The 16,607-nt window shown below is 40.6% G+C and overlaps 2 protein-coding genes and 1 long non-coding RNA gene across 7 annotated transcripts; all 3 read left to right on the top strand.

Annotated features, from left to right (window-relative positions):
• The first annotated feature begins 85 nt into the window (after nt 1-85).
• Nucleotides 86-8,355, top strand: LOC141899806 (uncharacterized). Of its 4 annotated transcripts, none has more exons than XR_012618646.1 (8): nt 86-318; nt 2,933-3,148; nt 3,497-3,754; nt 3,831-3,991; nt 4,085-4,298; nt 4,811-4,910; nt 5,343-5,542; nt 7,161-8,355. It is a non-coding gene; the product is annotated as an uncharacterized LOC141899806 (long non-coding RNA). The 4 variants fall into 4 exon arrangements; XR_012618643.1 differs by having other exon boundaries at nt 4,818-4,910; XR_012618644.1 differs by having other exon boundaries at nt 4,090-4,298; nt 4,818-4,910.
• Nucleotides 8,356-8,779: 424 nt separating this feature from the next.
• LOC141899807 (juvenile hormone acid O-methyltransferase-like) lies at nt 8,780-12,481 on the top strand. Of its 2 annotated transcripts, none has more exons than XM_074786343.1 (5): nt 8,780-8,881; nt 10,821-11,127; nt 11,252-11,542; nt 11,644-11,815; nt 11,897-12,481. In XM_074786343.1, exons 2-5 carry the CDS (start codon nt 10,930-10,932, stop codon nt 12,061-12,063), a joined length of 828 nt encoding a protein of 275 aa, XP_074642444.1. In that variant the 5' UTR covers nt 8,780-8,881; nt 10,821-10,929; the 3' UTR covers nt 12,064-12,481. The 2 variants fall into 2 exon arrangements, with proteins under 2 accessions (XP_074642444.1, XP_074642445.1); XM_074786344.1 differs by lacking the exon at nt 8,780-8,881 and adding an exon at nt 9,146-9,336.
• A 165-nt stretch (nt 12,482-12,646) lies between these two features.
• On the top strand, nt 12,647-15,386 carry LOC141899013 (juvenile hormone acid O-methyltransferase-like). The gene is made up of 4 exons (XM_074785164.1): nt 12,647-14,322; nt 14,400-14,690; nt 14,962-15,133; nt 15,223-15,386. The coding sequence occupies exons 1-4, from the start codon at nt 14,128-14,130 to the stop codon at nt 15,384-15,386; spliced, it is 822 nt and encodes a 273-aa protein (XP_074641265.1). The 5' UTR covers nt 12,647-14,127.
• The last annotated feature ends 1,221 nt before the right edge of the window (nt 15,387-16,607 follow it).

The following is a 16,607-nucleotide window of genomic DNA, read 5'->3' on the forward strand; positions in this document are numbered from 1 at the left end:
ACGAACGTTTTTTTTTACAATTTATACCCACTCGTTATTTTAATGCAAGTTAACTTATAGTTTTAAGCGGTTTCATCTGTAGCCGGTACGCGTCCGCGATTTAGTGTCATCCTCTGGTAGCGACCGATAGGTGTCGTGATCTTCAGGTCTCCTCAATAAGCGTGGCTACAGGGTCCGCCTTGGTCCTGTAGTCCCGGGGAGTGGAACTACAAAGGGGAAATCCTCAGAAAGTTTCCGCCGAAGGGATGGACAGCTTCAGAGACAAAAAGTTTATAGTTCGTAAAAAAGGAATAGGAGAGAAGGAAGCGAGTGTCAGAGGTAAGTCTTAGCTATTGACCCAATTACACGGACCAGACAGGACAGGTGTCCGCCATGAGGTCTATCGAGTCAGGGCCCTTGACTCGATGTCGGAACCTCACAGTCACCCGAGCTCCGGCGCATCTTTTCCTCAGGTCCTCGAGGTGTAACATCATATCGAGTGCCTCCCTGCACGATCTCCTCGTCCTGGCGTAGTATCTTGCCCCCATCTATGTGTCTAAAGACACCCCGACACTCGCCACTTCATTAAGAATAAGATTTATAAACCTGGCCTCAAGAAAGTGGATCCTACTTCGTCCAGAAGCCACCCCCCACGACAGTGATAAGTCTTGTATTGAATAATATAGAAAATTATTATTTCAGAAACGGATAACTACTGTATAATTTATATACATATTTACATATTGCACGTGAAGTTTTTATCACAATAATTGAATTGTACACCTCATTCAAATAAAAAAAAAGGTTAAATAAATTGTTTCAAAATAAATCATAATCTATCTTAGTTATAAATTATTTATAATCTATAAAAGGGCTAGTGCAAGGATCTCTCCTTCCTTGCAAAAATCCACGATTAATGACTCAATGGTCGCTAAATTTAGGCCCACGAAGACCCAAAATAATGCTCATGCCATGGCATAAAAGTAAAAAGGTAAAAGGAAAAAGCCGCCAGGTTGACTATTCCCGATGGATTAAAAATAGGTACATATCGTCGAGTTGACTAACGTCAGAGCCCGGCCTGACCTGGGTTGCCCCAGGCCAGGAGAGCGCGTGTTATTGTTTACCTCAAATCAATGTGGGTCGAGACGAGAGTGACGTTTGCGCGCGCTGACCCATTTTTATAGATTCCGCGCAGTGTGACGTCACCGTGCATGGAGGATGACGTCACACAGCACAAAAACATGGCCGCCGAGCAAAAGCTCCGAGTTTAAAAGTTTAGACGACTGTACAAATAGTAAATCGGGATCTTACATAGTAGAATAAGGTGAGAGCGAAAAGTGATCAACCTAAAGTTTTGATTATTAAAAGCTGAAATTAATTATACTACTATATGCAGAGAAAATGAGGTGCACAGAATGTGAAATGAAAGGGGCGAGCTAATTATCGCCCAAAAACATTCCATTTAAAAAAAATGAGGAGGGCTCCGTAGCGGAAAAACAAACTATACATTAACGACAACATTTTAAACTATTTAACAGGAATTTCCGCTACACAGCCCCCCACCAGCCCTGAATGCCCCATTCAGAACAGGCGACCAAACTACATATAAAAAAAAGGAAAATACATTATCACATAAAATACGTTACATCAACAATATTACATTAACAGTCAGCAGGACTTCTACGATCACGAACTAGGCGCAAAGTTTTTCGATCATACGGTCTTTCATCTCTTCTTGAATTGTACAAAATTTGCAGTCAAATCGGTCACCGGGTCGACCCTCAATCGAAATAGTGCCGCCCCACAGTTCATGCCGGTGAATGACACGAATCGGAACTCGCGGATCGCTGGGCGCTGTTGTTGAGTTGTCTAAAGGAATTAGTTTCCACGCGTCGTTTGCGGTGGGCATATCTGTAGAAACGGAAGATGCGGAATCGGACGGAATCGGAATTTGATTATTAATGGCTACCGGTTCGACGGGTTTCCTCTTACTTATCAATACAGTTCTTGATACATGGTCTTCGTTCACGGACGGTTTCGTAATTGGAACAGAATCGGCAGGTTCCGGAATGACATCGTCGAGGTCATCGAACAATTTGGCAAATTCGATGTCCATGTCATCCAAGGTTAGTATCGGCATGTCTGCAAAATTTTCTTCATCTTTCGTTGTCGATTTTACGGCCGCGGGTGCGGGGTCTGTATTTATTTTCGAGACCGCGCTTTTTAATACCGGTTTCGACTCCGATTCTTCGAGCAGCTTGATTAAGCCTAGGTATTTCGATCCATTGTCTTTGAAAATCTTATAGTGTTTGGTTTCTATGTGAGCTTTCACCTCTTCCCGGTCTTCCGCTCCTTCACCGCGCGTCATACATCTATAGAACCTCTTAAATATAAATGGAGACGAACCAGCCCGAGATTTGTACGGTGCACAATAAAACTCGAGATGTCTCTTCTTGTTGTAATTGGCAGAAAATTTTCGCTTGCAATACTTGCAGTACCAATTTGCGGGTCGTCGGTTCTCTTTCATTGCGTTAGTCTTCATGACTTCAACTGAAAGGAAAGAAAACAGGCCAGAGATTAGAACAACAGTCTCAGTCCCAACCCATGCGTTTGGGTGGGCGAATAGGACGCCCAGTTCTCGTTTGGTACGGTTGACAGTTGAGATTTGGATCGTCGCTAGGTGAAACATCGTTGCCTCGAGAAAAGACATCATTAGTTACGAGATACTCTTTTAATCGGTCACTATGGACGCATTTCTCCTTCCCGGAGGGAAGCCTGACACGAAAAATTACATCGTTAAAATTCTCAAGTATGGTACATGGCCCAGACCATAAGCATGATAGCTTTTTCGTTCTACCCGGCATTGTGGAAGGGGTATACAGCCAGACTCTAGAATCTATCGCAAATGTGTGTGGTTTAGATTTGACATTGTATTGTGTTTTGTTTCTTTCAGCTCGCTTATGAGTTTGTATGCGGACCTCGTGAAAAGACTCTGATAACCGGTGCTTCATTTCAATAACGTATTGACTGCTGATGACTGGAATTTCGCAGCGAGGACCACCTGTGATAACGTCAATGGGTAGGTCAATTTCGCGACCCAACATCAATCGGTTTGGGCTAAACCCAGTTGCATCGTGTATCGTCGCCCTGTACGCCATGGTGACGTATGGTAAGTGTTGGTCCCAGTCCATCTGGTTTTCTTCAACCTTAAAAGACAGACACATTAACAATGTTCGGTTATTACGTTCGATCATTCCATTCGATTGGGGTCGAAATGCGGTACTTCTGGTTTTATGGATTTGAAGGAGTTCACACACTTCCGCCATCAATTTGGACTGGAAGTTTCGACCTTGGTCCGAATGTATGATTCTGGGGACGCCAAATCGAGTAATAAACTCGTCTACGAGTATCCGGGCGCAAGTTACTGCTTCTTGGTTCGGAATTGCGTATGCTTCGATCCACTTCGTAAAATAGTCACCAATAACTAATATATAGATGTTTCCATCATATGTTTCAGGTAATGGACCCAATATATCCATCGATACTCTCTCCATAGGTTGGCCTACCAGATAGTTGTTCATGGGTGCTTTTAATCTACTGGAGGACTTCTTTGAAGCGCACTTATCACACCCTCTACAGAAACACTTTACGTCATCACCGATACCGTGCCAAAAAAAACGATCGTGAACTAAAAAGAGGGTCTTTTTGACACCAAAGTGACCCCCGACTGCAGATGAATGAATATGGTCGAGGACTTGCTTCCTAAACTTTTCAGGTAAGATTAATAGAGTTGAGTCCGGGTAACCTTCTCTTCTCTTTATAATGTGTAAGAGCCCCTCAATCATTTTCAGATCATTCCAGTGGGTCCAATAAAATTTGCAGGCAACACCTTGTGAGGAAACTTGATGCCATCCGGGGCGTTCATCATCTCGGATGTGAGCAAGGACCCATTTCAAGTCTCTTTCTTTCCCCTGTTCTAGTTTCATATTCTCGAGTGACCACTCTGACGACGGTAAGAACTCGCTGTAGGAATACGGCTTGTCGTTGTGAATTGTCATTTTCTTAACTGCTCGTTTCCTCACAGATATTGGTGTTTGTTTTTCAGAACAGATTCCTTCAATCCTCTCGCACTGACGACAGGGCATGCGCGATAGAGCATCAGCGTTACCATGGCTTCGACCCGGTCGGTGTACGATGTCGAACTGGTATGCACTCAGTAGAGATATCCAGCGAGCTACTTGGCCTTCTGGTTCTTTAAACGACATCAGCCACCTCAAGGATGAATGGTCAGTCCGGATTGTGAATTTCTTGTCGGCAAGGTAATATTTGAACTGTTTTACAAAGGCGACGACAGCTAAAAGCTCCCTGCGGGTCACGCAATAATTCCTCTCGGCTTTCGTTAAACAACGGCTAGCACAGGCGATAATTCTCTCCTTGCCCTCTTGAACTTGACTGACGACACCTCCAATTGCGAATGCTGACGCATCAGTGTCCAGGATAAACGGTAACCTTGGATCGGGAAAAGCCAGAACTGGTGAGTGAGTCAAAATTGACTTCAGCTCACGGAAAGCTTCTTCGCATTGGACATCCCATCTGAATTCCCTCCCCTTTTCCGTCAGCCGATGAAGAGGTTTTGCAGTTTCAGCGAACCCTTGGCAAAACGACCGATAGTATGATGCTAAACCAAGGAAAGATCGAGTCTCTGTGACGTTTTTAGGAGTGGGCCAATTCTGGATTATTTCGATTTTGCTTTCTGAACATGATATACCATCAGCGGAGATATGGTGTCCAAGAAAATTGACTGACGTTCTAAACAGCTCACATTTCTTAGGTTTTAGTTTTAGGCCAGCCTGTCGCAGACACTTGAAGACAGTACGTAGGTTGGTCATCATCCCAAGGAAACTACCAGCATGAACAATAACGTCGTCCAGGTAAACCAGAGCAATTTCTGGGATAAGACTTCTGAATACCTTTTCCATTAGCCTTTGAAACGTGGCACCACTATTCTTCAAGCCCATGGGCATCTTACGGAATTGGTATAGGCCTTTCCCGCCCACAACAAAAGCTGTCTTTTCCTTAGAGTTTTCGTGTACCTTCACCTGCCAGTACCCCGATGCTAGATCAAGGGTGCTGAGGTACTTCACGTCAGCCAGTGATCTGATAGTGTCGTTGATAATAGGTAAAGGATAACTATCTGCCTTGGTTACAGCATTAACATCACGATAATCTAAACACAGTCGAATAGTGTTATCCGGCTTACGAACCACGACAATACTGCTGCACCACGGACTATCAGATTCTTCAATCACGCGTGCTTTCAGCATGTCATCGACTAACTTATTGACTTCTTCTTGTGTTGCTAGGGGCAACCGCCGAAAGCGTTGTTTTGTCGGAACAGCGTTACCTACGTCGATGACGTGTGAAGTCTCTGAGGCCTCTCCAAGATCTAAATTAGAGGAGGCGAAAACGTCCGAAAATTCAGATAGTAGTTGTTTCACATCGTGACATTCATCAGTGGACAGACCTTCGCAACTCCGGTGGTACAAATCTTGTAGAAATTCAGGTAATTGGTCGTTTGAATTCGACGTTTTCGATGTACTAGTTTCAGTATATATTTTAGAAATTTGTCCGATTACCCCTAAGGGTGTCCCTTTATGAATGATCTTCGGATGCGAGCTAAGGTTCACCATACGAACAGGAATATGACTACTATTTATATTAACGACCTCTTTAGCGACGAGTACTTCTGGCCCTAGCCTCCAGTTGTTGCTAGATTCTATTAAACCCCATTGTCCAGGTGGTAACGCCGTCTTTACATGACCCGATACCACAACTTCAGAATTCGGAGGTAAGACTAATTTCTCATAGTTACGAACGTAGGTAGAGTTCTGTTCGAGATGGCCCGTCGGATTAGAAAAAGCTTGATTCCCCCGGCATGTCACAGTGCCGGTACCCGGGTGGATATGGCAGTCATATGCGACAAGAAAATCCATTCCTAGAATAGCATCATCTGTGATGTCAGCGACTATCACGTCCCACATTATGTTAGAAGAAAAGAGACCCAACGGAACTCTAGCTGTCCCTGCGACATCCAGGGAGCTATTATCAGCAGTATATAAATTATACTTTGTGTCCCTCAAGGTGAGTTTCTTCTTTTCGCTGATTTCAGAAAATAATTTCTTACTCCACACTGTGAAGTGTGCGCCCGTATCTACTAAATACTTCGTGTCACGGCCGAGAATTCTTGCAGACAGATGTATAGATTCAGGTAAAGCATTCTCATATGAAAGAACCTTGATCTTTCCTGGCTGATTAAATTCGATAGGTAGGTGAGGATGTGTCTGTCCGGGTGTTACCCCTTCCCTCTCAGGAGTAACGGTATCTAGTTTCCCTGCTTCTTTGTGTAACTCGACTTGGATTGTTCCCATGGTCTATTGGGAGCTTGTCTTCGACCTCCGAGGTGGGGACAATTGACTCGGATGTGGCCCTGTTGGTCGCAGTTAAAACATCTTCGATTTTCTGCAGAGGTTGGGTTCTGCGTTTTAATAGCCCGGACGTCAGCGGCCAACCGGGTAACAGCATCCGTCAGTTGTTGGATAGCCCTGGAATCATCAGAGTTCGCGACAGGCGTGGAGGTGACCGCGTTTATTTGCGACCTGACGTTCTCATGGTGTCGATTATTTTCCATCGCGTGTATGCTCTCTAATTCGAGCGCATAATTTACCAGTGCATCATATGAGCATGTATCCTTCTGATACATCAGAACCCGAGTCTCGACTTCTGGAAGGGCCTCGATAAAATGGTTCCGACAGAGGCGTTCCCTCTGTTTTGGGGTCAAGTCCGGATAGGCTAATCTTCCCATAGAAATGATCGTCTGACCAAGTTCCCTCAGCGACTCGCCTCGTTTACGTCGACGAGATCGTAATTCTGCAAGATGAATTTCTGCTCTATGGCTTGGTCCGAATCTACTCTCCAGAGCTGCACATAATTGAAAATAATTAGTTATTTTATCTCCCATCAGATTGCAAGCTAATTGTCTGGCAGCACCACGTAGATGAGAAAACAGCATATCAGCTTTAGTTGGCGAGTCCCATCCATTCAGACGAGACACTGTCTCGAACGTTAAAAAGTAATCATTCCACGGTTCATCACCATTGTAACACTCAGGTTTTATTTTGCAGGTCAAAATACGGGACACTTGACCCGAAACATCAGTGTGGGAAGATCGAGACCTGTTCACTTCAACAGGTCGAGGAAACTCATCAACGACTGGAGCATCAGCGGGTCTAGCGGCCCCGGCATCAGGATAGTCTCCAGAACTTCGGTTTACGAGCTCAGCAGGCAACAAAGCTCTGTCTCCTAGGACCAAACTCTCGGAGCTACGACTCCGCGTCACACTTCGAGACATCCCTCGAGTTTCACGACGACTCATAATTGCGTTAATAGTATTTCCGGACTATACGAAAACCTATCGTATTAGATAAGAGAAACTAGAGTCATTTCACGCGTCACGCAATTTGTATGTATTTTAGTATAACTAACTAATGCGCCTAATGTTTAAGTGTTATTATATATGGTAATCACTGTCATGGGAAGGGTAAGAGAACCAAAAAAAAATAGTGAATTTAAAAAAAAAAAGTCTCTGAAAGCAATCCATCCCACCGCTGCCACCAATTTGTAGCCGGTACGCGTCCGCGATTTAGTGTCATCCTCTGGTAGCGACCGATAGGTGTCGTGATCTTCAGGTCTCCTCAATAAGCGTGGCTACAGGGTCCGCCTTGGTCCTGTAGTCCCGGGGAGTGGAACTACAAAGGGGAAATCCTCAGAAAGTTTCCGCCGAAGGGATGGACAGCTTCAGAGACAAAAAGTTTATAGTTCGTAAAAAAGGAATAGGAGAGAAGGAAGCGAGTGTCAGAGGTAAGTCTTAGCTATTGACCCAATTACACGGACCAGACAGGACAGGTGTCCGCCATGAGGTCTATCGAGTCAGGGCCCTTGACTCGATGTCGGAACCTCACAGTCACCCGAGCTCCGGCGCATCTTTTCCTCAGGTCCTCGAGGTGTAACATCATATCGAGTGCCTCCCTGCACGATCTCCTCCTCCTGGCGTAGTATCTTGCCCCCATCTATGTGTCTAAAGACACCCCGACACTCGCCACTTCATTAAGAATAAGATTTATAAACCTGGCCTCAAGAAAGTGGATCCTACTTCGTCCAGAAGCCACCCCCCACGACAGTGATAAGTCTTGTATTGAATAATATAGAAAATTATTATTTCAGAAACGGATAACTACTGTATAATTTATATACATATTTACATATTGCACGTGAAGTTTTTATCACAATAATTGAATTGTACACCTCATTCAAATAAAAAAAAAGGTTAAATAAATTGTTTCAAAATAAATCATAATCTATCTTAGTTATAAATTATTTATAATCTATAAAAGGGCTAGTGCAAGGATCTCTCCTTCCTTGCAAAAATCCACGATTAATGACTCAATGGTCGCTAAATTTAGGCCCACGAAGACCCAAAATAATGCTCATGCCATGGCATAAAAGTAAAAAGGTAAAAGGAAAAAGCCGCCAGGTTGACTATTCCCGATGGATTAAAAATAGGTACATATCGTCGAGTTGACTAACGTCAGAGCCCGGCCTGACCTGGGTTGCCCCAGGCCAGGAGAGCGCGTGTTATTGTTTACCTCAAATCAATGTGGGTCGAGACGAGAGTGACGTTTGCGCGCGCTGACCCATTTTTATAGATTCCGCGCAGTGTGACGTCACCGTGCATGGAGGATGACGTCACACAGCACAAAAACATGGCCGCCGAGCAAAAGCTCCGAGTTTAAAAGTTTAGACGACTGTACAAATAGTAAATCGGGATCTTACATAGTAGAATAAGGTGAGAGCGAAAAGTGATCAACCTAAAGTTTTGATTATTAAAAGCTGAAATTAATTATACTACTATATGCAGAGAAAATGAGGTGCACAGAATGTGAAATGAAAGGGGCGAGCTAATTATCGCCCAAAAACATTACAATTAAAAAACATGAGGAGGGCTCCGTAGCGGAAAAACAAACTATACATTAACGACAACATTTTAAACTATTTAACAGGAATTTCCGCTACACATCTGTTTACTGTCTGCATAGTGTATGATCATAGAACTATTCTATGGTATGATGCACCACGTAAATGAGGATCCACCGGCGTAAAAGCGAGACGGAACCTCTCGGAGCGAACCTACCAGTGCTCACCGAATCAGCATCGGATAGGGAAACAAATAGATTTCCTCGGTTTGACTATACACGAAAATCTGAACTGGAAAAATACACAAGAAAATTTCCCAAATTACTGGTATCATAAACAAAACTAAAAACATCCTTGACGCACAGAATTTACTTTCTCTTTACTACACCTTAGTCTATCCTCATTTGAACTATGGCTTGTTGGCTTGGGGTCACTCGCCTTATAATAAAAAATGCCTCCTAATCCAAAAGAAGATTGTTCGAATAATCACCAACTCTAAGTACACTGCACTCACAGACCCACTTTTTAAAAATCTTGAAATCCTCAAAATCAATGATGTCCTCATCCTTAAAACCGCACTTTTTATTCAAAACACCATCAAATCTTCACCCCATTACTTTTCTAATTACTTCACCGCGGAAAACTTGTCTCCTTTAGTCAACATCAGAAAAAGCATATATTTAGACCACGCATATTCTTTATTTTCAAAACAAACACCGCCAACCCCGCATCAAAATTCACCTCAAAACATTCTTTCAAACATCTGGCGAAAACTACCTTTTTCCAATGACATCCTACAAACAAGCAAACAAAATTTAAAACGTAAACTCATACCATATCTCACCTCCGCCTACAATGATATCCATCAATGTAACAACTCTAATTGTTATAATTGCTCACTCTCCTGAACTCTAGCTTACTCATATAAACTCTCCTGAGATTATCAAAAATCATCAACTCTCATTTCCTTCTCCTTTGTTTCTTCATTTCCCTTTCGTTTTTTTCCCTGGGTGCTTGCGACAGCGGCCTAAAGGCTTTGCTTAGCCCCCACTGAAAGCAACTGTTCTCTCTCTCTCTTTATAATTGTGCTTTTTTTTAAATTGTAAATTTTATTGTTTGTTTTGTCTCAACCTGTGTAGATAGCCCGTTATGCTTTCTGTGAAATAAATTTGAACTTGAACTTGAACTTGAACTTGAACTTGAGCTTAGTTCTGTACGAAAGCCCCTTGGCTTACGAGATAATCTTTTCACAATTTCTATGGAAGACCTCAGACGACATTCGAGATATGAGATATAACATATGAGATATTAGTCGAAAGTCGATTTATTAAGTCGAATTTCGACTTATGTCGAATTTCGAGATAATAAGTCGAAATTGTGAAAAATGATCTCGTATGTCAACTAGGGGCTTACGTAGTTCTGTGGCTCTAAAAAAAACTTTTATTGATCAGCTGTGATTAAAGAATAAATTTTCCCTTGTCAGGTGAGTTTTCTGTCACGTTTTTTCTCGCAAGAATTTCGATTTTCCATATTAATGCAAGATTTCTAGCGCGGAGTGAAATCTCAGCATTTTCTCACAGAAAATAGATTTCATTAGCGTCGGGAGAAAATCTTGATTTTTTCTGAGTGAAAAAAATAGTTAATGTCTATGATAATATATCATAATATTCAGTCAATTTTCAACCTACAAAAGCTCAGGATTCTACTGGATTATACAGTCGATTTAAAACTACGAATAATTGCTCATGAATCAAAATTGCATACTTTCCGTACCGGGTGTGCATTTTGAAGTTCTCTCGATATTCTTCCAGTGCTAGGATATAAAACGTCAACGAAAGTCAACGAAAACAGGTCAGGATAGCAACCTAGAAAACTCATTCATTGGCGGTGCCACTCTACTCTCCCGACCTCATAGCAAGAATGGATTTTGACGGTGAACTTTATTCAAACAATTCCGATTTTCAAAAACAATGTGTTAGAGATATTCTAACGTTGCCCGGGTTTTTTCGACAAAACTGCTATAGGAACGTATTGGATATCGGCTGTGGTAGCGGTGAGGTCACGAATTTTCTACAAAATAAGATCAACGGAGTTGACCGTATTTTTGCTTTCGATAAGGTAAAAAGGCATAGGCTTATGGTGGGATATAACATCTCTTCCCCATGAAACGAGCTTTTTGATTTTGTTTAGATTTTGCGAAAGATTTTGTTTTCGGAAACAATGAACTTGATTATTATTTCAGAGTGCATCTATGGTTGAATTTGCTCGATCAAAAAATTCGAATCCTAAAATTGAATATTCCGTAGCTGACGTCACCAAACCCGAAACGTTCAAGCCGGAATGGCAACAGAAATTCGACCTGATAACATCGTTCCACGTTCTACATTGGACTAAGAATCAATACAAAAACTTAGAAAATGTAAAATCTTTGTTATCCCCGAATGGTGAAGTTTTATTCTATGTGCCGTACACGTCATCGATCATTTACATGTCTGATATAATGAACTCGGTAAAATGGTCTCCGTACTTTCAGGTAAACAACGAACCAACATTTCCCACTTCATAAAATGTATTAGGTTTTTCGAGCCCTTTCGACGTTGTTACCGACGAACTGAGAATGTTTCGTGTTTGTAGGGATACACACCGTCGTGGTCATTTAATCCCGATTGGGAAGAATATCGTGAATGGAGATATCCCGATGAAATCACCGGATACCGACGAATGGCTGAATCATTAGGTTTCACGGTTAACCAATGCACGGAAGATGTTCAAAATTACATTTTCCCTGATCGTCAATCTGCAAAAGGTATATATTTGGAATTCCAAAATAAACTGCGTCATTCACAAACAGGCATAGGGTTAACAGTCATCGTCGTATACTTTTTAGGTTTTTTCGGCGCAGTTTTGCTTCATTTGATGCGAATTCCAGACTCAAAATCGTCTGAATTTTTAGACGACGCGCTGGATCTATATTTGAAAAGTTTACCGCTGAACGAAAATGGAAAGATTCGATTTTATTCAAAACACGTCCTAGTGAATTTGCAAAACAAATAAAATATGGTGTCAGCATGATATGGAGTTCGGTGTGTGTCCTTAGTCGCAATATAGGACCGCTTGATTTATTTCCTTATCCGACGGATTGTCCCAATGCGCCGGAAAGTTTGGCATCATTTCCCGAAGTCCACGGCACTGCGAAGAACGATTATTCAGGGCAGATAAGTGGGCCCCGTTTTTATCTTAAAATAGGGATTGACCCTATAATTTATTTGATTGGTAGATTTCGTTTGATATTCTGTTTTGGTGTCCCTTACAAACCCACCACACCTGCCGGGAGCGAAACAGGGGGCTTGATTTGGAAATGGGAAATCGAAGTACCAGAATGTAGTTGATAATTCAATTCAATTCAATTAATGTTTATTGTCTTAAATAAACAATATTACATGACCATAAGTGACAAGAATATTAACAAGATGAGGAAGAAAATAGAATATATATATATATATATATATATATATATATATATATATATATATATATATATATATATATATATATATATATATATATATATATATATATATATATATATATAAACTGTTATAACAAAACTTAGCACTAAACAAGAATAGCACTTATATTACAAATTCCACATGTATAAGAGGTAAAAGGTAATTAATACAATAGATGATCGATGGAATTATAATGTCGTCTTGATGAAACCCGCATAGCAGAAACGACCTAGGTCTTTAGCTAGCTTAGTTGACGTGAGAATCTGAATAAACTGTACATTAGTAGCTGAATACTTTGGGCACTCCATCACAAAATGTACCTCAGTTTCTACTGTATCACATAGGGAACACTTCCTGGTCTACACGCGGGATGTTAAATTGATATGTCGTTCGTCGAGGTTACATAATTTTTTTTCAAAATCGAAGCACATAATTGGAAATTTCGGTTCCGGTTCATTCAAACAAACATCCAAGCAGCCTGAACCGGCAAGCGACTGATTGGGTTTTATTTTGTTGGCTGTCTAATTAATACATCGAGATTTTGGAAGTTACAAGGATTGAAGATCATTTGTCAATTTTTTTATATTTTTGGTCGTTTTCAGCGTGTAAATAGTCCGAAAGTTTATTGTAGCTTTTTTTTTCTCGGGTATATGTTGATGTAAAAGTCCTCTAACTTGATTTCCCGCGTTTGGCTAGATTAAAAGGAAGCCAATTTCGAAAACGCAAATTATCCAGCTGAGAGTACGATCCCTGTGTTTTTAGCAAAAAGAGTTTAGGACAAAGTGATATAAAAGCTGGGAATAAATTCCATTGCTTTTGTTGGTTAGAAGGTTAACAATAGAAGCGTCTATCTGCGTTACTTTTTGGTGGACAAGATCATTTATCCGAGACGATATCCTATCAAACACTTCGAGCTCTGAATTTCAGCCGGCCAATACAATTTCTTAATCGAAGCCACCTAATCCATCAGGATTAAAGAACACAGATCAAAGACTTCTGCGATTGGACAACATCTCGCAATTTGTCACACTTGTGATCAGGAATTCAGTGATAACAAATTCAAAATTCTAGACAAAGGCTCATCTGATCTCGACTGTAAAATTAGGGAGGCCCTGTTTATTAGGCACAACGACCCTCTTTAAATCAACAATATTCCAAAACGGCTCATCCTTTATCTTAAATGTATTCAAATAATTAGCTTGTAATTAAATACTTGGTTTGTAATTAGCTTAGAAGTTCGCACTTGTAATTTTGTAACTTATGTTGTATATAAACCTGTAGTTTAATCATTTGATTCACTTGTATTTCACCTGATGAGGGCATATGATCCCGAAAGCGTTCGTGTTAATAAACTGTATTTACTCATTAGAAAATGAGGTTTTTAGTGTTATCGCTTCTATGGTTATTCAGATATCAATATGTTCACACAAGGTCTACATTGAGAAAATACGAAGGTCGATTTGAATGCGAAGAGTCTTCTATATAAATCTTTGCCATTCACGAAAACGATAGACTCGATTCAAGAAAAACATGTACGCACAGTACCGTACACAATTATATTCTGATAATCAATTTTGTTGATAATCTCAACTCTTCCATCGGCAAAAATATGGACGCTGACGGTGAGGTTTATTCAAATAATTCTGATCTGCAAAAACAATTGGCTACAGATATTCTATCGTCAAATGAATTTCAGCAGAATCGTTATAGGAACGTGTTGGACATCGGCTGTGGTAGCGGTGAGGTCACAAATATTCTACTTGAAAAGATCGATGTAGTTGAAAATCTAATTGCTTTCGACAAGGTAGATATACAAAATGCATACAATAACGGTAGGTAGTGACTTTTCAACTTCTGATATTCGTCCTTGTTTAATTTCAGAGTGAATCTATGGTTGAATTCGCTCGATCAAAAAATCCGAATCCTAAAATTGAATATTCCGTAGCTGACGTCACCAAACCTGAAACGTTCAAGCCGGAATGGCAACAGAAATTTGACCTGATAACATCGTTTCAAACACTACACTGGACTCGTAATCAATATAAAAACTTGGAAAATATAAAATCTTTATTATCCCCGAATGGTGAAGTTTTCGTCAATATGCCTCACATTTCATCGTTCGTTCGCGTACTTGATATAATGAAAACAGCGAAATGGTCTCCATACTTTCAGGTAGGAATTTGATGGTTCGTTTTAGTGGTGACTCGCATTATAGTCTGTGTTCTAAATACAACGAGACGGATAGTACTTTTACGGTTAAATCTTATATTTGACGCACGAGCTTACGCTACTTGCGAATAGCATCTTCATCAGCAGGCGGATGAGTCACTCGAAAGCTATCCGTCTCGTTGTATTTATTCTACACCAGATTAACACGGTTTCTCTGCGAGTCTATATTTTATTCACAGCATCGAAGATTAATCTGAACATTCGTGAATTTCAGGGATTTACGCCGGCATGGTTATTCCATCCAGATTGGGAAGAATATAGCGAATGGAGATATCCCGATGTACCCACTGGATACCGAAGAATGGCCGAATCATTAGGGTTTACTCTCAAACGATTTGCAGAGACGAATGATGATTTCATTCTTCCTGGTCGTCAGTGTGCCAAAGGTCTCCTGTTTGATAGGGAATTCATATTTAAACCCGCTTCTTGTACTCAGTATATATTCAATATCACCGCGATGGTTCTATCATTCCAGGTTGGTTTAGCGCACTTCTGCCTTTGAAGCGAATTCCGGACTCAAAATCGTCTGAATTTTTGGACGATGCATTGAATCTATACTTGAAAAGTTTACCACCTGATGTCAATGGAAAGATTCACATTCGTTCCAAAAATATCATTGCTTATATGCAAATAAAATAAATTACAAAAATATATTGATTACGATTAGTGTATTTCTATTTCGCCAACATGCGTGTCGGAGATTTTTATGCACACATAGCCATACATTCTTCCACGCTTATTTCATTCGACGGTGAAAAAGCAAATACGTCTCCACATTTGAAAGGAGATAAAAGTAAAACTCTTTATTCGAAATCCATATTTCGTTGTTAATCGATAATCGAAATAAGATGTTATAAATTTCAAGTCCCATACGCCGAAACAAGCCAGATCGGCAATAATGGATTAATAAGATAAAACCCACTATCTACAGATTAAAATAATTTAAAAACAAGAATTTATTTATTCAATCTAAAATATATAGAATACACGACGTTTCGATCTCACCCTAGAGATCATCGTCAGGTGTGCACACCTGACGATGATCTCTAGGGTGAATTAATAAATTCTTGCTTTTAAATTCTTTTAATCTGTAGATAGTGGGTTTTTATCTTATTATCCGTTCACCACATTTAAGTGTGGTTATCGTTCCAATAATGAACTATTCTGAAAAGTCTGGCCGATTAGACATCAAATGAACAATTTTCCCGAAAAGAAGAAATACTCTTGACAAATAGTTATTACTATGGTGGCTGATAAGGGCCATAGCGAAAAATTTTTAGTATGTAAATCAGGGCGCCAGAACGCCAAAACACCAAAACGAAAAAAAAACGTCAAATTTTCTCTGAAATTTCGACGTTTTTCGTTGTTTTGGTGGGGCGCCAAAACGGAATAATCTTTGTTTTAGCGCGCCAAAACGAACTTTCAGAGAAATTTCGACGTTTTTCGTTGTTTTGGAGGGGGCACCAAAATGAAAGTTCGTTTTGGCGGGAGCGCCAAAACGGAATATTCTTTGTTTTGGCGCACCAAAACGAACTTTCAGAGAAAATTGGACGTTTTTCGTAGTTTTGGCTTTCTGTCGTTCTGGCGCCCTGATTTGCGTACCAGAAATTTTTCGCTATGGCCCTTATCAGCCTCCATTGAACCTACATTGATAAGAATATCAAGGTCGATTTAAATGCAAGGAAAATTCTAAGAAATAGTTATTTGTTCACACCACATTTTGATGTGTGACAGTCACGATAATATATAGACTAAATTCAAACACATTTTATACGAGATGTTGATATTCTAGTGCTGTTAATCCCACCTCCGACCCAGAAGGACCGGCGAAATGGATGTTGACGGTGAATTTTATTCAAA

Source organism: Tubulanus polymorphus, chromosome 2, assembly GCF_964204645.1.
Source record: "Tubulanus polymorphus chromosome 2, tnTubPoly1.2, whole genome shotgun sequence".
NCBI lineage: Eukaryota > Metazoa > Nemertea > Palaeonemertea > Tubulaniformes > Tubulanidae > Tubulanus > Tubulanus polymorphus.